Here is a 27,972-nt window from a genome sequence, read left to right as displayed (position 1 = left end):
GGTCAAGGGCAAAACCTTGCAGAAGGGTTTTATATGAAGAAGTGACATCAGATTTGCACTTTAGAAATGTCACTCTGGTTTTCAAGTAAGAGGAGACGAAGGAGGAGGCGGGCCTGTGCAGTGGTTAGGCCATCAAAGGTGAGGCCCTGTGATGGCACGGCTTTAAAATTCGCTCCCTACTTCCTACCTGGGGGCCACTGGGCATGTCCACCTCCCCTGCCCAGGAGTGTCAGGCTCTGTGCTGGAGTGGAAGAGCTGATAGTCTAGTGGGCACTTAGTCAACCTCTTTGAGCCTCAGTTTCATCATCTGTAAAATGGGGTCATATTCGTACCTGCTTCCCAGACTGGACGTGATCAATGAGTTAATATGCGTAAAACGCTCAGTACAGTCTCCAATACATGAGGACAATTGTTATTATATTACTAGTCCAGGCAGGAGGGCATAGACAGAGCCAAGTGTGTGTGTCACAGGACTCACCATTTCACTGGAGTCCTAACAGCTCAGTCGGTAAGGAATCCACCTGCAATGCAGGAGACCCCGGTTCGATTCCTGGGTCGGGAAGATCTGCTGGAGAAGGGATAGGCTACCCACTCCAGTATTCTTGGGCTTCCCTTGTGGCTCAGCTGGTAAAGAATCTGCCTGCAGTGCGGGAGACCTGGCTTCAATCCCTGGGTTGGAAGATCCCCTGCAGAAGGGGAAGGCTACCCACTCCAGTATTCTGGCCTGGAGAATTCCACGGACTGTATAGTCCATGGGGTCACAAAGAGTCGGACACGGCTGAGTGACTTTCACATATCACATAATCCCCAGTATCTCAGAATGTGACTGTAACTGGAGGCAGGGTGTTTAAAGAGGTGGTGAGGTTAAATGAGGTCATTAGGGTGGGCCCTAAGTCAACGTGACAGACACCCTTAGAAGAAGAGGAGATTAGGACCCGGGCATGCAGAGGGGGACTACGTGAGGATGCAGGGAGGAGGTGGCCTCCTGCAAGCGGAGCAGAGACACTCAGAAGCAACCAGTTCTGCTGACTCCCGGATCGCAGACTTGCAGGCTCCCCAGCTGTGAGAAGCTGAGCTTCTGTCCTTTAAGTCCCGGCATCCCACCCCACCCAGCCTGTGGCATTTGTCATGGCAGCATTAGCAAAGTATGGAGGATGAAATGGCAACCCACTCCAGTGCTGTTGCCTGGAGAATTCCATGGACAGACGCTACAGTCCATGGGGCCGCAAAGAGACAGACACGACTGAGCAACTAACTCTTTAGCAAAGTAACACCGTGTGCCGCAGGGTAGCAAGACCAGAGAGGAGAGATGGATTTGAGCCACGGGGGAGACTGGTGTGCCCGAACATAGTAGGCACTCATCGAATGCCTGTAGAGTAAGGTTGGATCCTGGAGAAGGAAATGGCAACCCACTCCAGTGTTCTTGCCTGAAGAATCCCATGGACAGGGGAGCCTGGTGGGCTGCAGTCTACGGGGTCACAAAGAGTCGGACACGACTGAGCGACTAACACACACATACAAGGTTGGATCCTGTGAGAGTGAAGCCTGAAAGGGAGGCCTTCGATGGCCTGGAGAAGGCAGGTCTCTCCTGACGGGGCCGGGCTGGGTGTGAAGGGCTGGAGGGCTACCCCCTGACACTGCCCAGCTCCCCAGTCACATTCACCCCAGACTGCACTTCGTGCCTCTGCTCTGCCCGGGGGCACCTTGAGTCCTCCCAGTTTACTAAAAAAGAACTAAAACGTTGGATAGAACAGGCACTGCCTCTGAGGACCAGAGCCACGGCCCTTCGGGGCGCCCCTGGGGGTGCTCTGCAGGTGTGGGGTTGGAGCTAGGGGGGCGTGGAGATGGAGAGAGGGACGGGGTTGCTGAGAGCAACTTGCAGCTGGCGGTAGACGGGTGAGCTGCTTTGAAAGTGACTGAGTCTCCATGCATGGAGAAACTTGTCTTCCAGAACCCCACAGAGGCAGCCAAGACCAAGTGCTTGCTGGGGTGGTGGAGAGGATGACCCCCCGCTTCTCTGACATCAAAGAAACCAGTTCCGGCCTCTCTGGCCCTTGGAGAAACTTTTCTAGGTCAAGAATTTGCAGTCTATAAATTCCCCATGTTTGAGATTCAGAGGAGGCCTGTACAGGGCTGGGTTTGTATAACCTTTCACATCACACGACTTCCTGCTCCACGGCCTCCCAGCAAGCACGTAGTCTAGGCCAGGGTTCAGAAAGATGGTCTGATGGATTGAGATACATGGACAGATTTAAAGACAGGTGGAACTAACATAGTGCTGTAGTCAATGATACTTAAAAAAAAAAAAAAAAAACGAAATAAACAAACAGCAACAAAACTCATAGAGAAAGAGATCAAATTTGTAGTTACCAGAGGTGGGAAGTAGGGCAAGTGGGAGCTGGATGAACAAAGGCAGGCAAAAGCTACCAACTTCCAGTTATAAGACACTTAAGTACTAGGGCTGTAACCTACAGCATGTTTAGTGGCTAAGTCATATCCAACTCTTTGCAACCCCATAGACTGTAGCCCACCAGGCTCCTCTGCCCACTGGCATTTCCCAGGCAAGAATGCTGGAGTGGGTTGCCTTGCCCTCCTCCAGGGGATCTTCCTGACTCAGGAATCAAACCCACATCTCCTGCATTGGCAGGCAGAGTCTTTACTGCCGAGCCACTGGGGAAGCCCAGTATGCCAATTATCTCAATAAAACTTGAAGTAAAAAAATTGTCAGACAGAAGACTCAGGGTCCTGGAACTGGCCTGATCAAAAGGGGAAAATTATTTTTTTTTTGTCTTGAAAGATTTTATAAAGAATACTTTAAATAATTAATATGGTGGTTTAATACTTTAAAAACGTTGACAAATTCTTGATAAACTACTGATTTCCATTATGTACAACAATTCTAAGGCCCTGTAACACAAAATGTTTGGATAATATCTCTGAATTGCTCTTACAGTCAAATTGTGTTTTTGTTTTCTGAGAGGTTTCATATGTTTCACTCTTCAAAGGGGAAATTTTTTAAATATTGGTATTTGCCAAAAAAATATTTTCGGAACTTCCACGTGGGCACTTGGGCTGTAGCAGGAGGACGCTGGAGGGTGTCTGGGCCTCTTTGTCCCCAGTTTCCCTCCATGGACACCAGCGTGAGTGTCTCCCTGGCAAATCTGCCACTATGAAGTCTGCCAAACAAAAGGCAGCATCTTTGAAGTGGAAACTTGTTTATAAATCCAAAACATTTTTTCTTTGCAGAACATTTTTGGGCCTTAGCAGATTATTATTTTAACTTTTTCCCCCAAATATTTTCTCCATATTTGGGCAAGGCAAGAGACCAAGGACTCTTGGCATTTTCTTTTTCAGAAGAAACTGCAGTGTCTCAGAGAACGCAGTGGGTTCCCGGGGCCTTCTCTCTTTCTCACGGGGGTTTCTGGGCCAAGCCTTCAACTTCCGCTCTGCTGGCCTCTGACAAACTCCGGTCCACACACCCATGGTCGTTGGACAAGAAGTGTCAGTCCATAAAAATTCCTGGAGGAACACCCCACCGTTTGCTCAAGAGTTCTTTATCTCGGGCGTTTCCTGTTCCCTGGAGATAAGGATCTGTTCTTCCACTTCTTGGCAGGTCAGGGCTAAGAGGCCATCAAGCCCCCACCCTGTTTTACAGAGAAGAAACTGACATCGAGAGAGGGATGATGCGTTTATGCCTTGAGAAGAGAATCTTTTTCTCCCAATGTTTTCACTTTGAAAAATTTCAAATCTATAGAAGTATTTCAAGAAGGGCACAGTGAATATCTGCATCGACGAGTTGCTGACATTACGCTACATTTGCTTTGCCTCTTACTGCCTCTTTCTCTCCTTAAATACGTGTGTTTCAGATGTCGTGACGCTGCGTCCACAAGAACCCAGCGTGTCTCCCTCTGGGCTGTGCTTAGTCGAGTCCGACTCTTTGTGACCCCATGGACTGTACCCCGCCAGGCTCCTCTGTCCATGGGGATTCTCTAGGCCAGAATACTGGACTGGGTTGCCATTTCCTCCTCCAGGGGGTCTTCCCAACCCAGGGATTGAACCCAGGTCTCCTGAACTGCAGGCGGATTCTTTACCAGCTGAGCCACAAGGGAAGCCCAAGAATACTGGAGTGGGTAGCCTATCCCTTCTCCAGGGGATCTTCCCGACCCAGGAACCAAACCAGGGTCTCCTGCATTGCAGGTGGATTCTTTACCAGCTGAGCTACCAGGGAAGCCTTATTGGTGACATTAGGTCTTATTATTTTGTTAAGTTGGTGTCCTTAGATTTCTTCATTTCTTCTTCCCTAAAAATATTTTACCCTATGGTTTTAACATCTGTTCTTTCTTTTTGGCCATGCTGCGTAGTTTGTGGGATCTGAGTTCCCTAACCAGGCATTGAACCCAGGGCCCTCAACAGTGAGAGCTCAGAGTTCTAAGCACTGAACCACCAAGAAACGCCCTAACATCTTTTGAGATTATTCTTTCTTGAATCACTTATTACCAGGATGGCTGTAAAATAGTAATTTTTGGTTTTGTCATTCCCTCTCCTTTTATTCACTGGTGTTCTTCTTTGAAGAAGAATTTCCCCTTCTCCTTTAAAACACTTTTTAGGACTTCCCTGATGGTTCAATGTTTAAGACTCCATGCTTCCAGTGCAGGGGGTACAAGTTTGATCCTTGGTCAGAGAACTAAGATCCCACATGTGGCACAGCGCTCCCCCTCCAAAAAAAAAAGTAAAAAAAAAAACTTTTAAAAAGTATCAGTACTCATTGATTTGTATTTTATCCAATGGATTAAATGTGTTGCTTTGATTATTGATTTTGTGCTCAAGTTCCCCCCCAATCTGGCCACTGGGAGCCCTTTCAAGATCTTTCTGTCCTGTCCCCATGATTCTTCAAGAGCATCTTTTTACTTTCGAGGCTCCTCTGGACTTTCCCCGTCTCAGTCCTGGGGTGGCCGTCCCTCCAGGGTCCCCGGTGCCATTCCCTGGGGAGAGGAGTTTTGGGTCTAAGTAAGTTCCTTCCAGCTGGCTGTTTTTCCTTCCAGGTCCTCTCAGGAGACAGAGCTGAGGAGTCATTTTGTTACTGTTTCATAACAAAATCGCTAACTGAAAACACCACAGAGCTCTCTTTCCCCTCACTCCAGACCTCCCTCATCCTATGTGAGAGCCTGGGTCCTGACAACACCAGTCCCAGGAGACCCCAAAGTCGCTTCCCAAACGTTCTGCCTCTCACCGCCCACCCCCCACCCCCACTGCCTCACAAGCAAAGACCAGAGTCTCTTTGTCCTTAGAGGACTCTCCACCAAGGGATCACAGGCAGACAAAGTCCCTCAGATACTGCCCTTTTCTTCAAGTGTTTATGTCATCAGTATCTAACACAGATCCACTAGTTAGTGTTGGATTCCAATTTACATTTTCCTCCATCCTTTTACTTTTACTTCTTAAAGGTAAAATCTAATATTTAGGGTGTACTGGGAGACGTGTACGATTCCTGACTCTGGAGGGAACCCTATGGTCCAGGTGATGACCCCAACACTACTGTCAAAAGTCCCCCCCAATGAGCAGGCCTTAAAACTCTGCTCCATTCCTTCTGAAACAGCCCTGGACTGGCCGCAGGACTCCTGTGCTTCGTCAGCCTCGGGCCCACCAGCAGCCTTGGCAAATCCCTGGCCTCCCTGGACCTTGGCCCTGCACCTGTGAACTGAGTCACACCAGAGGTCTCGGGACAGCTCATGCACCCAGGACTTCAAAGTTTCCACAACACCAACTTCACCCGTTAACCTGTTTCACCTTCACAAGAGCCCAGTGAATGGCACATAGTAGGGTTTCCATAAACAGAATTCCATAGAGAAATTAAGGGCCTCTTTAGTGCTTTTGAACTGTGGTGTTGGAGAAGACTCTTGAGAGTCCCTTGGACTGCAAGGAGATCCAACCAGTCCATCCTAAAGGAGATCAGTCCTGGGTGTTCATTGGAAGGACTGATGCTGAAGCTGAAACTCCAGTACTTTGGCCACCTGATGCAAAGAGTTGGCTCATTGGAAAAGACCCTGATGCTGGGAGGGATTGGGGGCAGGAGGAGAAGGGGCCGACAGAGGATGAGATGGCTGGATGGCATCACCGACTCGGTGGAGGTGAGTTTGAGTAAACTCCAGGAGTTGGTGATGGACAGGGAGGCCTGGCGTGCTGCGATTCATGAGGTCGCAAGGAGTCGCAAGGAGCGACTGAACTGAACTGAACTGAACTGAACTGAGCTTACAGTATGGAAACTGAGGCTCAGAGAGGGGCTGGTTTGCCCTCAAGGTCTCATTAGGTGAGAAACGCCCTGAAAACACTGCTCCATCCCCAGTACAAAGCACTTTGGTCAGGGGAAGGAGGGGGGTGGGGGGGTGGGGGAGCGGATTCGGTGAGGAGGGATTCGTGCCCTGAGCACCTCGCGGTCCCGGGGGAGCCAGGGCCGAGTTTATGCAAATTTCCTGCGAGGAGGTCGGGGATTGGCTGGCTCGGGCGGGGGCGGGGCTTGCCCTTGGCCCAGGGCCGACAGGTGCGCGCGGCGGGACAGGCGCGGTCCAAGCTCGCCCCCTGACCACCGTCCCGTCCGTCGCAGCTTTTCCCAGGCGATGCCTCCGCTCTGGGTCGTGCTGGCCTTCGGCTGCCTGCGACTTGGCTCCGGTAAGCGGGGAGTGAGAAGGGGGGGGCGTCTGTGCCAACCGTGGACGGGGTGGGGGGTGTCCTGCACCCCGCAATTCTCCTGAAGGGTCGTGAGAGGCACCTGGATGGGAACTTGACTTATTCACTCCAGGAATAGGCGTGGGTGCCCTGCTCTGCGCCAGGCCCTGTGCAGGCTCTGGGGACCCAGATAGGACTACTAATAGCTAACACTGAGTAATGAGCTTTCTCTGATGGGGATTCGAGGGCTCGGTGCTGGCTGTTACGAGAGACAGACACACAAGGCGCTGCGGGAGAGCAGGGGACGGTCTGGACTAGATTCATGGTGATGCTTTGATCAGGAGGGGAGGCACATTTCAGGCGAAGGAGCAGCACGGAAGGAGGCGGGCGGCAGGGTCTACACTGGGAACCTCCCGCCCATTGTCCATCGGTGTGGCTGGAGCCTGAGGTCAGGGGGTGTGCATACAGGTCAGGCTGGGGACCCATGAAGCAAGGCCCAGAGCTTCAGGGCCTCACTGCCCCTCCAGAGAGACTGGACCGTGTTGGAGAGTAACAGAGATCCCCCAAGGGGCCCAGTGGGAAGGGGTTGCAGTCAGCTTTGCAGGTCAGAGAGCAGAGGGTGCGGGTGGGCTGGTTCCTGGGGTCCAGGTGAAGAGGGTGGATTCAGACCGGCGAGCTGCACGGGAGGGGCCGTGGGTTTCTTGGCAACCGGCTTATCTGTTGGGGGGAGCGAGACGGCAGCAGTTCAGCCGGACTGCCTGGTTTCTGCTTAGGATGGCTGGGCTGGGGGAGGGGTACAGGGGCTCTCCCCACGTCTGAGACAAGCTCCTGAGATGGCCTGTGGGGAGAGGGAAAGCCGGTGCCTGGCGCCAGCAGCTGCTCACTAGCTGCAGACCTGCGTGTGTGGGCATGCAGATGGTTGCCTGTAGGTGTGGGCAGTTCTGCCGGGGGTCAGCTCCCATCCTCACTGCCTCCTCCAGGTGTGAACCTCCAGCCCCAACTGGCTAGCGTGACCTTTGCCACCAACAACCCCACCCTCACCACGGTGGCCTTGGAAAAGCCCCTCTGCATGTTTGACAGCTCAGCGGCCCTCCACGGCACCTACGAGGTCCACCTCTATGTGCTGGTCGACTCGGGTAAGGGTCCTGCTGCCCTCGGGCTGCTTTGAAAGGGGCTTTGAGCTGTCTGTAGGCAGGAGGCGGGGAGATAAGACGAGGGTGCTCCATCCATGCAATCAAACCACCCCAGGCACCTCCCTAACACGCTCGGGTATCTGCTCTGTGCCAGCCCTGGGCTGGGTACACCTGCCCTGGAGGGATATCTAGTCTAGAGGGGGAAATAACAGCATCGATCATGGAGCACTTACATCCTGCTTGGTGCTTTGCAGACCTTAGAGCTTAGAGCTTGGTGCTTTGCAGACCTTAGAGCTAATTGTTACAACCTGCCTGCAAGGTGTCCGTTAGGATGCCCACCACAGGGGCAAATAATCAGGGCCCAGAGAGGCAGAGTGACTCGTGGGAGCTCCTGAGCTGGAGATCAAATCAGAGTCTCTGGTCCTCAAGCTCAAGTCCTTCCCAAGGCTTCCCGAGGTGGTTTGAGATGGGTGTCTGGGAGACGTGCTGGCTCTGGGCCAGCCCCACCTGTTCACTGGCAGCGATGCTGGGATCCCGGAGGAGGAACCCAATGACCGCCTCTTAGCTTTCAGCCATTTACAACAGCTCATGTAGGGCCGTGATTTTATTGACTGCCTACCCATGCCCAATCCCAGTCTGTGGGCACTGCGTGGTGTTTCCCTTGAATTTCACAAAGGGTCTAGAGAGATACAGTGAGTGGTCCAAGATCACCCAGCAAGTAAGGAAGAGATCCCAAGGCCCAGCTCGGCACTGGTGCAGAGAGGATGCTTGGGGACGTTTGTTGAATGACTGAGTGAGTGACTCAGCCCAGCACTGCCTCCACAGCCAGCTTCAGGAACGCCTCTGTGCAGGACAGCACCAAGACCCCTCTCAGCTCGACATTCCAGCAGACGGAGGGGGGGAGGACAGGGCCCTACGAGGCCGCGGCCTTTGACCTGACCCCGTGCAGCGACTCGCCCAGCTTGGATGACGTCCGGGATGTGTCCCGGGCCTCGGAGATCTTGAATGCATACCTGATCAGGGTGGGTGCCAACGGGACCTGCCTGTCGGACCCCAACTTCCAGGGCCTCTGCAACCCACCCCTGTCTGCAGCCACGGAATATAGGTGAGTGTGAGCTGCTGCTGGCAGGTGGCAGGTGAGCTCCGACTCAGTGCGGGAGAAGGGGGCGGCCTAGAGCTGGGTGAAGCGTCAGAGGCCACATTCCTTCAGAGCCTACCACATGCCAGGATGTCCTGGGTACCACGAAGGATTCCTGGCTTCCTGGGCAGGTGACCATGTGCTCAGAGGGACTACCTCTTGGCTTAATGCTCTGCCATCACCATCCTGAAATCCTTAATGTTTAAACAAGGGGCCACATTTTCCCTTTTGCACCGGGCCCCACAAAGTACACATCTGATCCCGGCCCATCACCCGTGTAGCCGTTTGTTTGACAGGGAAGGAAGGAATGGTGGTCCAGAAGCGGAAGGGGGTCACTCTGAGAAAAGCTGGGGTTCATTGTGAAGGCTTCTCCCTGCTCCCTACAGTGTACCCCACCGTGGCTCACTCCAGGACCGAGGGTCCCCGATCCACTTTCACACCTATGTCCTGAGCATCTTCTTGGGGCCGAGTTGGGGGCTCAGCCATGACCCAGGCACGGGGGTCTTACCCAGTGCCAAGCCTTGACTACACACACTCCAGTTCCCATGGGGACGCCTGGACCGGGGTCTCTGTACCCTCTGGGCCACATGTGGACCCAGGCCGTCACTCCCCTCCATCCTCTCACAGAGCCCACTCCTCCCCTCTACTCGGCCACCGGGCAGGACTTGAGTCCTGGACGTCCTTGCCCCCGACCTCAACCCTTACCTCTGACCTTGTTCTTCGTGGGAGAAAACCTCTCCCTCCTACTTGCGCCCACCCTACCTAGGGGACTCATCCCAGCCTCTGAAATTCCCATCTTCAAACCTATCAAAGCAGGGGATTAAGCAAAATGCTGGATGGTATGAAGATTTTAAGGGTCTTCATTTAAATGTCAAACTAGAGGCTGTTGATTTCTTTGATCTCAGAACATTCATCCTTTTTAACTGAGGGTGAAGAAGGCCTAAGGCTATGGGTATTCTGTACTGATCACCTGATCTTCCTTTATGATTTGCAACCCTTGATTGGGATTTTCTGTCTATAAAGTTAGCCCTTATCAGAGGGCAGCAGTTTTGCAAATAGATATTCTTCCCTTGGTTATTGTTTTTTTTTTTTTTTAAGTCACTTTTGTGAGACCAAGGACCAGGCTAGGAATAGAGGAAGGCAAAAATGCAAGGAGGACAAATAGGTCAATACCCCGCAAATCAGCTATGTGTGTAATACATGCAGCAGAGAAACAGAGGGGCTCCCAGAGGGACAGCGTAGGCTCTGAGGGCTTCGTGGAGGAGGTGTCTGAGCTGGGGAAGCAGCCCAGGGAGAAGGTGATGCCAATGCAAAGTCCAGCAGCAGCCTGCGGCCAGAACACCCCCCTGCCACTCCACCCATTGTGGCCACCTAGATTTTCATCTCCCACAAGTCCCAGTTCGGCCCCCAACCCCACAATCCCGCCCCCTCCCCATGGCCAAGCCTCATGGGATGGATAAAAGTCATCCCCGCTCCACTTCTTTCCAGGTTCAAGTACGTCCTGGTCAATATGTCCTCGGGCTTGGTACAGGACCAGACTCTGTGGTCAGACCCCATCCGCACCGACTGCCGTAAGTGGTGGGGCTGGGCCGGGGGTGGCCCTCAAGGGAACCTGGGCAAGCAGACTCAAGCCGTCACTCGGAAAATTGTCTCCAGACACGGGCAGGTCACTGGATTAATAATTTTCCCCGAGACCTCATCCTCCCTTGCTCCTTCCCTTCCTTCCTCGAAGGCCAGGTCATGTGACACTGGAAGGTGGAGGACTTGCGGGTGTTTGGATAACTGGTGCGGGTGTTATGGGCTTCCCTGGTGGCTCAGAAGGAAAGAATCTGCCTGCCAGTACAGGAGATGTGGGTTCTATCCCTGGGTCAGGAAGATCCCCTAGAGAAGGAAATGGCAACCCACTCCAGTATTCTTGCTTGGAGAGTTCCACGGACAGAGAAGCCTGGTGGGCTACAGTCCATGGGGTCACAGAGAGTCAGACATGACTGAGCAACTAAGTATGCACTGGCCATCTGGACAGGCATAACTGGAGACAGAATCGACTGGCATCTTCAGCCCTGAGGATGCATTTGCCTCCAAAGGGCAGAGAGGTTATCGTGCATTTAGACCCTAACCCGCCCCTTTGTTGAACCCTGCCAATGACGACATCATTATCACGTAAGATGGTTCCAGAGGCATCTCAGCCACAGGGGCAGGAACCCTCGAGGCAGCAGAGTGCCATTCTCCTGTGGTTTTTCTAAAGTGGGGGGTCTTGCAGGCCCAAGCATCTGCCCATGGTCCTGCCTGTCCGTCCTCAAGCCTCCAGCTGTGTTCTCAACACAGATCTGAGGTTTATAAACTCAGAATCGTGTCTGCTAAAGCTTAGGGGCAACAGAAGTGATTTCCCAGTGTAATTTTGACAACCCATGACCCTCATTTTAGACTTCCCCAGGACTTCCTTGGTGGTCCAGTGGTTAGGACTCCACGCTTTCACTTCTGGGGGCCCAGATTTGATCCCTGGTTGGGGAACTAAGATCCCACAGGCTGCGTGGCACAACCAAAAAAAACCAAAGAACTCCGCTGCCACTCACAGTGATCTCGTGGGTCAATTAGGGCTCTGCGAGGTCGCCTGAGGTCACAGGGCCAGTGAGGGTGCAGACGGGCAGGCCTGGGTGCGACTGGGTGGTTCCTCGCCACCCTCCGGTGGCACAGCCATGCTCTGTGGTCCCACTGGATCAACACTGCCCTGGCACCAAGAGTCCCAAGTTCAGTCCCAGCCGCTGAGCCTCACTGCTGTGTGAGCCCTTCAGAACCTCAGTTTTCCCATCTGAGAAATGGGAAGGAATATCCTTGCCCCACTTTCCCAGCAGGGCTCCTTTGGGCAGTCCAGATGAAAGCCCCAGGCCCTGCTCTCTAAGGGCAGGGCCTGGAGGTCAGTCTGCGTGGAGAGCGCGCCCTTGGGGACGGGACAGACCTCCAGCTTGAGGCTGGAGTCTGAGTCCTGTTGAACAGGCATGCAATCTCCCTAAGCTGCAGTAAGTGATCTGCAAATCAGGGTCTCATGGGATCTACCAGGGACACTGGATGGGAAGCGGCCAGCTCACAGTATTGTCCACTTAGGTCCAATGGGTGACACTGGTAAGAGCAGAGGGGGCCCACAGACCCCCTGGCTCCGTCAGATTAGAGACCTTTCAGTTCAGTTCAGTTCAGTCGCTCAGTTGTGTCTGACTCTGAGGCCCCATGGACTGCATCACGGCCAGGCCTCCCTCTCCATCACCAACTCCAACACCAAACTTGTGTCCATCGAGTCGGTGATGCCATCCAACCATCTCATCCTCTGTCGTCCCCTTCTCCTCCTGCCTTCAATCTTTCCCAGCATCAGGGTCTTTCCCAATGAGTCATTTCTCTGCATCAGGTGGTCAAAGTATTGGAGCTTCAGCTTCAGCATCAGTCCTTCCAATGAACACTCAGGACTGATCTCCTTTAGGATGGACTGGTTGGATCTCCTTGCAGTCCAAGGGACTCTCAAGAGTCTTCTCCAACACCACAGCTCAAAAGCATCAGTTCTTCGGCGCTCAGCTTTCTTTGCTCCGCCTGTATTTTGTTTATAATCTGTATTCCATCCATCTTCATGGAAGACTTGAGACCGTTTATCATTTAAAATCATGAGAAAAGACAGTGATAAGAGGGTGAGAGTAGACACACGCGAGACAAAGTTGGGGAGTGGAATACGGAGGCGAGTATAATTCCACCTCAGACCCAGGGGGAGGCATTGACCTGGCCTCGCTTCATCCCTGAGAGTTTTGGCTGCCAAGGCAGGCATGCCCTCCCCACCCCTGACCCCCCCCCATCCCTGGGAGGAGGCTGGGCGGTGCAGTGTCCAGGCAGTGACCACCTGCCCCCCGCAGTCACCCCGTACTCGGCGATAGACACGTGGCCCGGCCGGCGGAGCGGGGGTATGATCGTCATCACGTCCATCCTGGGCTCCCTGCCCTTCTTCTTGCTCGTCGGCTTTGCTGGCGCCATCGTCCTCAGCCTCGTGTGAGTACCTGCCAGCTGGGGGGGGCAGGGTTTGGGGACACACCCCACGGGAGGCTCTTCCGAGGTGGGGAGAGCCTGGGAGCAAAGCTGCCTTCTGCCCTGGGTGGGGAGCGGGGTTCCAGTGAGAGGGGAGGAGGGTCCCGGGGAGGCCCAGGTCAAGTCTCAGCTGGGTAAGAGGGGCGCCGCGCCGAGGCTCTGTGGATGACCCCAGCTCCGACACAGCGGTGCATCTTGGGCAAGGATCGGGCTGGCCGAAAAGTTCGTTCGGGCTTTTCGTATCATCTTATGGAAAAACCCAAACAAACTTTTTGGCCAACCCAATATCTTATCCTTCTAGGCCTCAGTGCCCTCTTCTGGAAAATGGAGATTGTGATCAATATTGTCTACCCTGTGGAGTTGCAAGGGATAGATGAAATATTACCTCTACTCTACGGCCTGTTGAGCACTCAGGCAGTTGCTGTTCAGTCGCTCAGTCGTGTCCGACTCTTTGCGACCCCGTGGACTGCAGCACGCCAGGCTTCCCTGTCCATCAACAACTCCCAGAGCTTTCTCAAACTCATGTCCATCGAGTTGGTGATGCCATCCAACCATCTCATCCTCTGTCGTCCCCTTCTCCTCCTGCCCCCAATCCTTCCCAGCATCAGGGTCTTTTCTAGTTTCAGGGCAGAATCCAGGTACTAAACAGGTCTTAGCTTTTGTTATCAGGATGGGGACACTGAGGTCTGTGGTGGGGAAGGAGGCCCAAGGTCACACAGCCCGTTAAAACGGAGCTGGCCCCGAGCTCCCGAGTCACCTGAGTCCACGACAACTCTGATGTGCGTCTACTTAGATTAGGACTGGAGGGGTCTCCTGGGGTGTCTGGAGCAGCTAACAGAGCTGCCTGATGGGAAGACAGAAGTGCAGTCACAGGACGGAGCAGGGAGTGAATCAAGGCACCCATGGGTGCAGCTGCTGTGGGAATCCAGAGGAGGGCAGTGCAGATCCTCCCTGGAGTATCAGGGTGGGCTTCCTGGAGGAAGGAATGGCAGGAACAAATTCTTATCAGGACTGGGATGAATTGAAAATTCATGTGCAGTGCGCATCTCAGCAAGAGAGGCAGGAGACCCAGGCAGCTTTAAAGGAGAGGGGGGATGCTTGTCCCAGTGTCGGTGGAGAGGGTGGATGGAAAAGCTTCTTGGAGTGGGTGAAATTAAGTGGAAATATAGAAACTAGCCAGGCAGATTTAAAGACATGTGTGGTGGGTGAAGGACGGAGTAGGGAGACAGCAGTGACCTTGGAAATCGGATTGCTCTCTGGCATTTAGATTAATAAAAACAAATAGTAGATGAGATTAGCCACCAGGGGACTGGTCTATATGGCCAGACCTGGGAGCAGGTGGGATGTGGTTACATCCCTCCCTCCCTTTGGGCAGCATCCTAACCATGGTCCTGTTATCTGACCTCAGTCTGGCTCTTCCATTGGTCTCTCCTACCTGCGACATCCCAGTTCCAGCTGCCCCCAGCTCCCCATTCTTACCCCAGACACACCCCAGTCCTTCCTATCAAATGCCTGAGATGCCTTTCTGTGCCTCCACTCTCTTCCTTTAAGGTCAGACTAACTGCCCCCTCCTCCAGGAAGCCCTCCAGTGGTTTCCCTCCCCGGATTTGTCCACTATGCCTGGTCATTGTCTGCTGTGGTCTGTCTCCCATAGAATCTTAGCTCTTTGGGGACATTTGTCCAGCTCAGTAAGACTTGTAAATTGCCCACCCGGTTCCAAAAGAGTGACGCTTTCCTTAACGCAGGGCCTGGCACACAGGAGGCACTCCAGAAAGACCGGTCTATTGAATGAAGGCCGAAGGTGACCTCTGTGAAAGCCATGTCTAAGCAGAAAGGCCCCTGCCCAGCTGAGGGGTGGGGTTAGCTCTGCGCCCCTAACCCTGGCTCTGTTCATCTCCTCTGTCAGGGACAGGGGTGATGCTGACGGGGCAACAAGTCACGACTCCCAGATCACGCAGGAGGTTGCCCCCAAGTCCCTGGGGACCTCGGAGACCCCATACACGTCTGTGAACCGGGGGCCGCCACTGGACAGGGCCGAGGTGTACGCCAGCAAGCTCCAGGACTGAGCCCGGGCGCCTCTTCTGGGCAGCCACAGTCCCCCTGAGGGCCTTGCCCGGGGGTCTGTGGGGGACAGTGTTCACACCCGGACCCCACCCAAGGCGAACTAACACAGGCCCATGGATCCAACTACAGGAAAGTGCTTAATAAAACTTTCCCGAGATTCAGAGTTCAATAAAGATGTACAGAATGACTGAGATGCTGAATGAATGAATGAATCTCTGTCATTTTGAGGGGTTGCATTGTTTCTCTAGAGGGTGGGGGCAGGGGGCTAGCTTTCAGTCAAGGTGAGGGTGCAGAGGGTAAGATCAGGGCTGATGGCACACCTTCTCCTCTGGAAGGTGGGAAATCAGCGCCCCCCATGCGCTCACGGGAGCTTTAGGGGCCGGCCCTATGACCGGTTCAAGTCCGTACTGGTCAATGTGTCCTTGGGCTTGGTACAGGACCAGACCCTATGGTCGGACCCCATCCACACCGACCGCCGTAAGTGGTAGGGGTGGGCCGGGGGTGGTCCTCAAGGGAACCTGGGCAAGCAGACGCATGCCATTACTCAGAAAATTGTCCCCAGACACGGGCAGGTCACTGGATTAATAACTTGCCCCGAGACCTCATCCTCACCCGCTCCCTCCCTCCCTTCCTCGAGGGCCAGGTCATGTGGCACAGGAAGGTGGAGGACTTGCTGGGTGTTGGGCCAGCTGGTGCCGTGTTACCGGCTTCCCTGGTGGCTCAGGGGTAAAGAATCTGCCTGCCAATGCAGGAGACCCGGGTTCGATCCCTGGGTCAGGAGGAGAAAATGGCAACCCACTCCAGTATTCCTGCCTGGAGAATTCCGTGCAGAGGAGCCTGGCAGGCTGCAGTCCAAGGGGTCTCAAAGAGTCAGATAGAACTGAGCGACTAAGCACGTACGCACGCCAAATGGGGCACACGTGTGGTTATTAGATGCTATTTGGGGTTTGCTGGCTTTGAGGTCCTGGAAGCCGATCTGGACCCAGGGTGCAGCTCTGTGGGCATCACATTCCCCTCTGCCCCCGTCAGCTCTTTGTCTCTGGAGCTCAGTTTCCCCATTTGTAAATGGGCTGATGTAGGCAGTTAACTTAAGGGTCACGCACGCCTGGGTCAGGGGCACCGAGTCCTCCTGGGGGGCTGGACAGGCTCTCCCAGCCCCGGGTCTCTGCTCAGATGACTCCATGCTGTCTTCTGAGCCAGGTAGCAAGACCGCTTCCCTTTCTGGGGTGTGCAGAACAAGCCAGCCCCACTTCCCATCACTGAAAGAAGAGGTTGGTCAGGGGACTTCCCCAGTGGTCCATGCTTCCAATGCAGCAGGCAGGGGTCTGATGCCTAGGTGAGGAACTAAGATCCCACATGCCACGGGGTGGCCAAAAAAGAGAAGAGGTTTGTCAGAGCAGGTTTGGTTAAAGCAGGAAGCTACCTGACACCGTGAGAAAGCGCCCCCGCGGGCTGATGGGGTGCTCTCAGGACACCGGACCGTCCTCCAGGGCCATGGATGCCAGATGTGTCCAGAGGCACCAGAGGGGTCCATAGCTGACGAGGCAGGAGGTCCCCGTGGAAAAGGGGTAAACCGTCTTTGGGGAGCTGGGGATTGGGGCGGTGAGCTTGGATTCAAGGGCAGAGGTCAAGCATTTACCAGCTTCCAGCCAGTTCTAATTAATCAGCAAAACAATCCAAGCCGGGGGTTGGGGGTGGGCAGGAGAGGCTGGGCTTGGCTGCTGGGTTCTGGGCTGGACTCAGACTTCCCAGAAACGTTTAATGATACATACCCACAGAAGTCATTTTTCTGGCTCACGTCTCAGGTTCTGAAGGAGCCCCTCTTCCCATGACTGAGAGGCCAGGGCTTCCGAGCTGAGTTGTCCACCTCTGCACAGATGTGGCTTCCCCTCCCTCCCACCTCAGGCGTGGTTCATGCATGAGCCGGCCACCACACACAGGTGTGTGACTGGGGGCACGGACATGCCCTCTCTGTGCTTCTCTGACTGCCTCTGCGCGTAGAGTCAGGCTGCTTCGGAAGGTTGCTCCAAAATAGGTGATTTTTTCTGAAACCTAATCAATCCCAAGGGAATGTCATTCAATTAAATCCACCCAAACCCTGAGCCCCAAGCTTAAGAAAGCTTGGAGTCACCCGTCTGGTCAGAATAGAAATGCACAGGGGAGTTGTCAGAGGGGAGACCCTGGACAGAGCATGGTCTGACCTTGGACACACAGGTCAGGCTCGAGGTGTAAGAACCAGAGGTGAGATGCCCCTCCCCACCCAACCAGGGCAGGCATAGCCAGGAGGGCTTCTTGGAGGAGGCAGCGCTTTCCTCAATTTCCTACCATCTCTATCCCAGAGCTCCCGAGGCCAGAGGTCATGTTCCATGCCCTGTCCCCAATAGACAGACACTCATTAAAGGTAAAAAGTTCCTGGAATGCCATCTATCTTTCTTGTTTCTCCATTTTTAAGTGAATAATTCTAAATCTGGCAAGCAGTGGAGCACATAGTCTGCTTGACAAGAGAGACGGGGCTAAGCTGCTCTTTGACGAGGCTCAGTCCGATCCCCTGCACGGTTCCTGGGAGTGCTTCCTTCGGTCTCCTTCCAGGCCCTCCCCAGAGCCCGTGAAGCCACCACCACCATCGAGATGACGGGCACACCTGCCGCCCCCAGAAGTCTCCTCCTGCTGCTTTGCACAGCCGCCCTCCTGTCCCTCCTTGCCACTCCCCCGCCGACTGATCTTGCTTTCTAACGCTAAAGATTCTATAGCACATTCTAGAATTTCATATAAATGGAACCACATAGACAGGTCTCTTTTTGTCTGGCTTTGCTCTCCTCAGAACAATTATTTTCAATTACTTCTCTGGTGGTCCCGTGGCTGAGACTCCACGCTACCTATGCAGGCGACCTGGGTTCGATCCCCAGTCACGGAGCTAGATCCCACATGCCGCAACTAAGAGTTAGCATGACGCGGCTGGAAGGTCTCACGTGCCACAGATAAGCAGTGGTGTGGCCAAAATAATTAAACAAACACCCCAGACCTTGTTTTGAGATGCATCACGTTGCATCTGCATATTAACTGCTGGGGAGGAATCCGCTTTGTCAACACTCTCCAATTTGCGGATCCGTCCTTCAGCTGGTGATGTGCCATCCGCTTGTTCCCAGCTTGGGACTGTTGTGACTAAAGCTGTGATGAAGATTCGTGTACAAGTTCCTGCATGGACACATGTTTCACTTCTCCTGGGTAAATCCCTAGGGGTGGGACCACGGAAAACGCTTTTTACTTTGAAACCATTAGAGATTCACAGGAAGTTGCCCCGAAGCCACAGAAATACAGGGAATACCTGTGGACCCTTCACCCAGTTTTCCCCAGTGTGAACATCTTGTATAACAATAGCATCGTTATATCAAAACCAGGAAGTTAATATTGGGAAAAGCCACAGAGTTTATTCATAGCCGCCCAGTTTCACAAGCACTTATGTGTCTGTGTGTGTTCTGTGTGATGTTATCCCCTGTGTAGGTTTGCGTCACTCCTACCACAAGCAGTATACAGAACTGTTAATGCTGTAAATCAGAAAGAAAGTGAAAGTGAAGGTCGCTCAGTCGTGTCTGACTCTTTGCGACCCCGTGGACTGTAGAGTCCATGGACTTCTCCAGGCCAGAATACTGGAGTGGGTAGCCCTTCCCTTCTCCAGAGGATCTTCCCAAACCAGGGATCAAAGCCAGGTCTCCTGCATTGCCGGTGGATTCTTTTAACAACTCAGCTATCAGGGAGGCCCCTATTAGGGGAAAAAAATAAGATACAGAACTTCCCTGGTGGTCCAGAGGTTAGGAATCTGCGTGCCACTGCAGGGTTCAATCCCTGGTCTGGGCAGATCCCCCCTGCCTCCAGGCAACTAAACCCCGGGGACCACGACTACTGAGCCCTCGCGCCCGGGAGCTCATGCTCTGCAACTAGAGAAGTCACCTTAGGGAGAAGCCTGAGCACCGCAACCGGAGAGGCGCTCCAAGAGTCACCGAGAGAGAAAGCCCGCAGGCAGCAACGCAGACCCAGCACAGCCGAGAAATAAATACACAAAGTAAATAAAATGTTTTTAAAAAGAGAAGGAAGAGGATACAGAACTTTTCCATCACCACAAGGCTTCCTCCTGCTACCCCACTCATAACCTCCCCCCAAACCCCCGGTAATCCCTCATCTACTCTCTCCAACTCTACAACTTTCTTTTAAAAAATTCTGTATAAGTGGAACCATACTGCATATACCCCTTTGAACAAAAATAATTTTTGTAGCAGCATAAATCCCTTGAGGTCTGTCCAGGTTGTTGCAGGTATAAACAGCATATTCCTTTTTATTGCTGAGTTCTGCCCCGTGATGTAAGCAGATCACAGTTTGTGCATCTGTTCTCCCTCTGGAAGGACAGTTTGTTTCGAGTTTTTGGCTGTTGTGAATACAGTTGCTCTGAATATTTATGTCAGCTTCTTACCTGAACATAATTTCAATTTTTCTGGGTTGAAGACCTAAGTGCTGTTGCTGGATTGCATGGGAAAGTGAATGTTTACTTTGAAAAGAAATCACCAAACTATCTTCCAGAGAAGCTGGAAACCATTTTACAGTTCCACCAGAAGTGTATGGGTGACCAGTTTCTGCACATCCTCACCAGCACTTGGTGTTAATATTTTTTCTAATTTTAGCCCCTCTGATAGGTGTGGAGCGGCTGTACACCTTCACATTCCCACCCCTGGTGTGAGACTTCCGTGGCAGCACTTGGCATGGTCAGGCTTTTAAATGTTGGCTAGTCGGTATGAACAGCTCATGGAGTTCAATATCAAAAAAACAGACAATCCAATTAAAAAATGGGCAGAAGATCTGAATCAACATCGCTCCAAGGAAGACATACAGATGGCCAAGAGGCACAAGAAAAGATGCTCAACATCATTAATTACTGAAAGTGAAAGTGCTAGCTGCTTTTTGCAACCCCATGGACTGTAGCCTGCCAGGATCCTCTGTCCAGGGAATTCTTCAGGCGAGAATACTGGAATGGGTAGCCATTCCCTTCTCTAGGGGTTCTTCCTGACTCAGGGGTTGAACCACAGTCTCTTGCATTGCAGGCAGATTCTTTACTGTCTGTAATTATTAGAGAAATGGAAATCAAAACTACACAGCGGTATCATCTCACACTGGTCAGAACGGCCATCATCAAAAAATCTACAAACACTAAAAGCTGCAGAAGGTGCAGAGAAAAGGGAACCCTCAGGCACTGTCGGTGGGAATGTAAATTGATATGACCACTGTGAATGTATGGAAGTTCCTTAATAACTAAAAGCGGAATGACGGTATGAGCCAGCAATCTCACTACTGGGCTTATATCTTGAGAAAATCATATTCAAAATGACATATGCACCCCTCTGTTTACAGTATCACTATTTACAGTAGACAGGACATGGACACAACCTAAATGTCCAACGACAGATGAATGGATAAAGAAGATGTGGTACATACACACAATGGAATATTCAGTTCAGTTCAGTCGCTCAGTCCTGTCTGACTCTTTGCGACCCCATGAATCACAACATGCCAGGCCTCCCTGTCCATCACCAACTCCCGGAGTTTACTCAAACCCATGCCCATCAAGTCGGTGATGCCATCCAGCCATCTCATCCTCTGTTGTCCCCTTCTCCTCCTGCCCCCAATCCCTCCCAGCATCAGGGTCTTTTCCAATGAGCCAACTCTTCGCATGAGGTGGCCAAAGTATTGGAGTTTCAGCTTCAGCATCAGTCCTTCCAAATGAACATCCAGGATTGATCTCCTTTAGGATGGACTGGTTAGATCTCCTTGCTGTCCAGGGGACTCTCAAGAGTCTTCTCCAACACCATAGTTCAAAAGCATCAATTCTTCAGCACTCAGCTTTCTTTACAGTCCAACTCTCACATCCATACATGACTACTAGAAAAACCATAGCCTTGACTAGATGGACCTTTGTTGGCAAAGTAATGTCTCTGCTTTTTAATATGCTGTCTAGGTTGGTCATAATTTTCCTTCCAAGGAGTAAGTGTCTTTTAATTTCATGGCTGCAGTCACCATCTGCAGTGATTTTGGAGCCCCAAAGAATAAAGTCTGACACTGTTTTACTGTTTCCCCATCTATTTGCCATGAAGTGATGGAACCAGATGCCATGATCTTAGTTTTCTGAATGTTGAGCTTTAAGCCAACTTTTTCACTCTTCTCTTTCACTTTCATCAAGAGGCTCTTTAGTTCTTCTTCACTTTCTGCCATAAGGGTGGTGTCATCTGCATATCTGAGATTATTGATATTTCTCCCGGCAATCTTGATTCCAGCTTGTGCTTCCTCTAGCCCAGCATTTCTCATGATGTACTCTGCATATAAGTTAAATAGGCAGGGTGACAATATACAGCCTTGACGTACTCCTTTTCCTATTAGAACCAGTCTGTTGTTCCATGTCCAGTTCTAACTGTTGCTTCCTGACCCAAATACAGGTTTCTCAAGAGGCAGGTCAGGTGGTCTGGTATTCCCATCTCTTTCAGGATTTTCCACAGTTTGTTGTGATCCACACAGTCAAAGGCTTTGGCATAGTCAATAAAGCAGAAATAAATGTTTTTCTGGAACTCTCCTGCTTTTTTGATGAACCAGTGGATGTTGGCAGTTTGACCTCTGGTTCCTCTGCCTTTTCTAAAACCATCTTGAACATCTGGAAGCTCATGGTCCACATATTGCTGAAGCCCGGCTTGTAGAATTTTGAGCATTACTTTACTAGCGTGTGAGATGAGTGCAATTGTGCAGTAGTTTGAACATTTTTTGGCATTGCCTTTCTTTGGGATTGGAATGAAAACTGACCTTTTCCAGTCCTGTGGCCACTGCTGAGTTTTCCAAATTTGCTGGCATATTGAGTGCAACAGTTTCACAGCATCATCTTTCAGGATTTGAAATAGCTCAACTGGAATTCCATTAACTCCACTAGCTTTGTTCATAGTGATGCTTCCTAAGGCCCACTTGACTTCACATTCCAGGATGTCTGGCTCTAGGTAAGTGATCACACCATCATGATTATCTGGGTCATGAAGATCTTTTTTATACAGTTTTCCTGTGTATTCTTGCCACCTCTTCTTAATATCTTCTACTTCTGTTAGGTCCGTACCATTTCTTTCCTTTATCGAGCCCATCTTTGCATGAAATGTTCCCTTGGTATCTCTAATTTTCTTGAAGAGATCTCTAGTCTTTCCCATTCTGTTGTTTTCCTCTATTTCTTTGCATTGATCGCTGAGGAAGGCTTTCTTATATCTCCTTGCTATCCTTCAGAACTCTGCATTCAGATGGGAATATCTTTCCTTTTCTCTTTTGTTTTTCACTTCTCTTCTTTTCACAGCTACTTGTAAGCCCTCCTCAGACAGCCATTTTGCTTTTTTGCATTTCTTTTCCATGGGGATGGTCTTGATCCCTGTCTCCTGTACAATGTCATGAACCTCTGTCCGTAGTTCATCAGGCACTCTGTCTATCAGATCTAGTCCCATAAATCTATTTCTCATTCCACTGGAATATTACTCAGCCATAAAAAGGAATGAAACTGGGTTATTTGTACACATGTGGGTAAACCTTGAGACTGTCATACTGAGCAGAGTATGTCAGAAAGAGAAAACTGTGTATTAATGCATGTATGTGGCGTCTAGAAAAATGGTACAGATGAACCTGTTTCCAGGGCAGGAACAGAGTTGCAGATGTAGGGAACAGACATATAGACCCAGAGGGGGAAGGGGAGGGTGAGACGAAGCTTAGGATTGACAGATACCCACTCCCATGTGTGAGATAGATAGCTAGTGGGAAGCCGACATATAGCACAGGGAGCTCAAATCTGTGATGACCCAGATGGCTGGGGTGGGGTAAGAGAGGCAGGCCCAGGACGGACGGCATGTGTGCATACACGTGGCCGATTCCCTTGGTTGTATAGCAGAAATTCACGTAACTTTGTGAAGCAATTTTACTTCCCCGACAAAGATGCTGGCCTCCTCATGCTGCTCACAGGGCTCTCAAGGCAGGAATGCTGAAGGGGTTTGCCATTCCCTTCTCCAGTGGGCCACATTTTGTCAGAACTCTCCACCATGACCTGGCTGTCTTGGGTGGCCCTACACGGCATGGCTCATAGTTTCATTGAGTTAGACAAGGCTGTGGTCCGTGTGACTAGATTGGTTAGTTTTCTGTGATTGTGGTTTTCAGTCTGTCTGCCCTCTGATGGAGAAGGATAAGAGGCTTATGGAAGCTTCCTGATGGGAGAGACTGACTGAGGGGAAACTGGGTCTTGTTCTGATGGGCAGGGCCATGCTCAGTAAATCTTCTGAGCATTCTGGTGGCATGGGGTGGTTTTGATTTGCATTTCCCAGTGACAATGTCGAGCATCTTTAGAAAGTGAAAGTGAAGCCACTCAGTCGTGTCCAACTCTTTGCAACCCCATGGACTGTAGCCTACCATGGTCCTCTGTCCATGGAATTTTCCATGCAAGAACACTGGAGTGGGTTGCCATTTCCTTCTCCAGGGGATCTTCCCAACCCAGGGATCAAATCCAGGTCTCCCGCGTTGTGGGCAGATACTTTACCATCTGAACCACCAGGGAAGCATCTTTGCAGGTCATTATTTGCTGTTCACATGTTTTCTTTGATGAAACGTGTTCAGATCTTTTGCTCAGTTTTAAAAAACTGGGTTGCTCATCTTATTATCAAGTTACGAGTTCTTAGCATATTCTACATCGGGTCCTTAGCTGGATATGTGTTTTGCAAATTGCTCCTTTTACTTTCATAGGGTGTCTGTCTCTAACCCAGCTCCCCTTTTCTTTACAGCCTCCCCCCACTCTGACTCAGAGTTTACCGCCTGTTTCCCGTCTACATCATCAGCTCCACGAGGGCAGGGCTGATTTCCTCCTGTGTCCCCAGCTCCTAGGACAGCGGGTGTTCATGCCGGTCCCCCTGGCCTTATCATGGCTACTCAGGGGGAGGGCCCTTGACTGGTGAGTGGGGAGTAGCCTGTTGCAAATTTCCAGGCCTGTGGGGATGAGGCCTGAGCTGGAGCTGGGGCACAGTGGGGGAGGACTGAACGGCAGAGAAGAGGGGCCAGGGAGACTTTTCCAAGGTGTTTCTGCCAAGCTCCCCTCCTCCCTTCTCCTGCCAGCAAAGCCGTCCAGCCATTCACACATACCCCGCCTGCTGCCCAGGCTGGCATCGCAGTCCTACCTGCCAGCCTGCCCAGACACAGGTACAGCAGCGGGAGCTTCTCCGGGAAGCTGGTGTGGGGGGAGGTGTGGGGAGGATTCAAAAGGCTTGTGGTCGTTCAGATGCTAAGTCGTGTCCAACTGTAGGCCTCTTTTCCATTAGAACATCTACAGCAAGCATGTGTCACAAGGCAATGTACACCCAGGGTGAGGGTGTGTGCTGTGTGTTATCTATGCAGGTGTGGCCCAGAGATACACAATATGCATTGCTTGTTGTTGTTTAGTTGCTAAGGCATGTTGGACTCTTTGCCACCCACGGGCTGTAGCCCACCAGGTTCCCCTGTCCATGGGATTTCTCAGGCAAGGATACTGGAATGGGTTGCCATTTCCTTCTCCAGGGGATCTTCCCCACCCAGGGATCGAATCCACATCTCCTGCGTTGGCAGGCGGATTCTTTACCACGGAGGCACTTGGAGAGCCCATGGAGAGACCAGCATGTGGCTTATGATGGATGCTTCCCTGGCGGCTCAGTGTGTAAAAAATCCACCTGCAATGCAGGAGATGCAGTTCCCACCCTTGCACTGGGAAGATCCCTGGCAGAAGGAAATTGCAGCCCACTTCAGAATTCTTGCCTGAGATAACCCATGGACAGTGGAGCCTGGTGGGTTATAGTCCATGGGGTCGCCAAAGAGTTGGGCCCGACTCAGTGACTAAACAACATCAACAATAAACAGGAGTGTACAGTTCAGTTCAGTCACTCAATCGTGTCCGACTCTGCGACTCCATGGACTGCAGCTCGCCAGGTCTCCCTGTCCATCACCAACTCCCGGAGTTTACTCAAACTCATGTCCATTGAGTCGGTGATGCCTTCCAACCATCTCATCTTCTGTCATCCCTTTGTCCTCCTGCCCCAAATCTTTCCCAGCATCAGGGTCTTTTCCAATGAGTCAGTTCTTTGCATCAGGTGGCCAAAGTGTTGGAGTTTCGGCTTCAGCATCAGTCCTTCCAATGAATATTCAGGTTTGATTTCCTTTAGGATGGACTGGTTGGATCTCCTTGCTGTCCAAGGGACTCTCAAGAGTCTTCTCCAACACCACACTTCAAAAGCATCAATTCTTCATTGCTCAGCTTTCCTTATAGTCCAACTCTCACATCCATACATGACTACTGGAAAAACCATAGCTTTGACTAGACAGAGAAAGGAACGTCTCTGCTTTTTAATATGCTGTCTAGGTTGGTCACAACTTTCCTTCCAAGGAGTAAGCGTCTTTTAATTTCATGGCTGCAGTCACTGTCTGCTGTGATTTTGGAGCCCCCCAAAATAAAGTCTGTCACTGTTTCCACTGTTTCCCCATCTATTTGCCATGAAGTGATGGAATCAGATGCCATGATCTTAGTTTTCTAAGATCATGTTGAGTTTTAAGCCAACTTTTTCACTCTCCTCTTTCACTTTCATCAAGAGGCTCTTTAGTTCTTCTTCCCTTTCTGCCATAAGGGTGGTGTCATCTGCATATCTGAGGTCATTGACATTTCTCCCGGCAATCTTGATTCCAGCTTGTGCTTCATCAAGCCCAGCATTTTCTGCATATAAGTTAAGTAAGCAGGGTGATTACTCAATATACAGCCTTGATGTACTCCTTTTCCTATTTGGAACCAGTCTATTGTTCCATGTCCAGCTCTAACTGTTGCTTCTTGACCTGCATACAGATTTCTCAGGAGGCAGGTCAGAGTGGTCTGGTGTTCCTGTCTCTTAAAGAATTTTCCACAGCTTTCTGTGATCCATACAGAGGCTTTGGCGTAGTCAATAAAGCAGAAGCAGATGTTTATCTGGAACTCTCTTGCTTTTTCGATGATCCAGTGGATGCTGGCAATTTGATCTCTGGTTCCTCTGCCTTTTCTAAATCTAGCTTGAACATCTGGAAGTTCATGGTTCACAGCAGTGTACACACTCATGCGAAAGCATGTCCATTCCATACACACTGTTGTGCCACCGGGCATCCCCTGCTGTGTGCCCAGGAGGGCGCCTTTAGCACAGAGGTGAGTGGGGTCTGTCCGGGGGCTTGGGGAGCAGTTTCACGCGCACACGTGTTCGCTCCTGTGTTCATCATATGCTGAATGAGGGAGGCCAGGAGCCCCGCACCCTGCAGGGCCAACATCACATGACTCAGTCACCGAGCATGGAGCCGGCCCCTTGGCTCCCTGTCCCGCCACTGCCTTATCTGCCTCGAGTGTGGGCAGTGCTGCCAGGAGGCAGGGCCTCCCGGGGATTTTCCACAGCTCGAGAGAGGCTGCGTGTCTCCTGGATATGTGGGAGGGGAGGGAAAGGCAAGGTTCCCAGGGTGTCCCTTCTGCTGGCTTTGTCCTTGTAAGGCTTCTTGTGCCTTCTTTGTGACCCCATGGACTGTAGCCAGCCAGGCTCCTCTGTCCATGGGATTCTCCAGGCAAAAATATTGGAACTGGAATGAATTGCCATTCCCTTCTCCAGGGGATCTTCCCGACCCAGGGATCATACCTGCATCTCCTGTGTCTTCTGCATTGGGGGCGGACTTTTTCTGCGCCAAGCCATCGGGAAGCCAGGTAAGGCTTCCTGGCTGAGCTTTTTGGTGGAGTGTTGAGACTTCCAGCCTATCCCTTGCCTGGAGCTGAACTGATTATTCCAGCTCCACCACCCTGTCACGCCCTGCCCAGGACCCCAGTGAACCTTGGGTCTGACCTCTGACACACCCAGGCCACAGGGTCTTGTTTATAAGATCTGAGCTGGGGCCTGGGACCTTAAGGGCAGGAGCTGTGTTTTAAGGGCAGGAGCCGTGTTTTAACGGCAAGAGTATAATCATATAGGGTAGGGGTTCCCTGAAGAAAGAACCAGGTGTGGCTTTCTTGACCTAAGAAAACCCATTTTTGGCTCAAACCTTTTGGGGATCTAAGCCTGGCCCTTGAACAAGTCTCAGTAATCAAAGATCTTAAGACAAGTGAGGGAACACAGGAACAAAGGAAAAGCCGCAACAATAGTCAGCGATAGAACAGAGACCCAGCACCTCCCCGGCTTCCCTGGTGGCTCAGCTGGTAAAGAATCTGCCTGCAATGCGGGAGAGCTGGGGTCGATCTCTGGGTTGGGAAGATCCCCTGGAGAAGGGAATGACTACCTTCTCCAGTATTCTTGCCTGGAGAATTCCATGAGGAGGAATGGCGGGCTACAGCCCATGGGGTCGCAAAGAGTTGGACATGACTAAGCGACTGAACTGAACTGAACTCAAGCCCATAATGTAATACAGTCTTTACCATTTGCAGGAACTAAGGACCCCGCCCAGGGGGAGGATGGAAAGATGGTGTTGACCTTCCTGACTTCAATCCACTAAGGCTTGGATTCTGTTGAACTTTGCCCCATTCAGTGCGGAATTCTCTACTCAAGCCCCTTCTTGAAGATGCCTGTCCCCTTAGCTTAATATTGGAGAAGGAAATGGCAACCCGCTCCAGTACCCTTGCCTGGAAAATCCCATGGGAGGAGCCTGGTAGGCTACAGTCCATGGGGTCGCAAAGAGTCAGACATGACTGAGCAACTTTACTTCACTTTACTTAGCTTAATACTTCACCAATTTTGCTGTTCGGGTAGATACTGCTTTGGAAACACCCCTAATAGTTTTCCTTACTTGCTGCAAGTGAGAATAAATCCTTCCTTCTCCTGCTGTTTGGCTTAGCTGTCTTTGGCTTGACACCCTCCAAGA

At 51.6% G+C, this 27,972-nt stretch overlaps 1 protein-coding gene across 1 annotated transcript; it reads left to right on the top strand.

Annotated features, from left to right (window-relative positions):
• The first annotated feature begins 6,567 nt into the window (after positions 1-6,567).
• On the top strand, positions 6,568-15,243 carry UPK3A (uroplakin 3A). Its single transcript, XM_043440991.1, has 6 exons — positions 6,568-6,666; positions 7,644-7,799; positions 8,622-8,901; positions 10,423-10,505; positions 12,825-12,957; positions 14,900-15,243. The coding sequence occupies exons 1-6, from the start codon at positions 6,615-6,617 to the stop codon at positions 15,057-15,059; spliced, it is 864 nt and encodes a 287-aa protein (XP_043296926.1). The 5' UTR covers positions 6,568-6,614; the 3' UTR covers positions 15,060-15,243.
• The last annotated feature ends 12,729 nt before the right edge of the window (positions 15,244-27,972 follow it).

This window comes from Cervus canadensis, chromosome 21, assembly GCF_019320065.1.
Source record: "Cervus canadensis isolate Bull #8, Minnesota chromosome 21, ASM1932006v1, whole genome shotgun sequence".
In the NCBI taxonomy this organism is placed as follows: Eukaryota; Metazoa; Chordata; class Mammalia; order Artiodactyla; family Cervidae; genus Cervus; species Cervus canadensis.
Note: the sequence above shows the minus strand (reverse complement) of the source record. Positions and strands in the feature narration are given on the sequence as shown.

Bases quoted from the DNA above. Each gene is read 5' to 3' on its own strand.
- UPK3A (XM_043440991.1), top strand. From the start codon at position 6,615: ATGCCTCCGCTCTGGGTCGTGCTGGCCTTCGGCTGCCTGCGACTTGGC. The intron at 6,667-7,643 runs GTAAGCGGGGAG...TGCCTCCTCCAG, and splicing joins CTGCCTGCGACTTGGCTCCG to GTGTGAACCTCCAGCCCCAA. The intron at 10,506-12,824 runs GTAAGTGGTGGG...TGCCCCCCGCAG, and splicing joins CCCCATCCGCACCGACTGCC to TCACCCCGTACTCGGCGATA.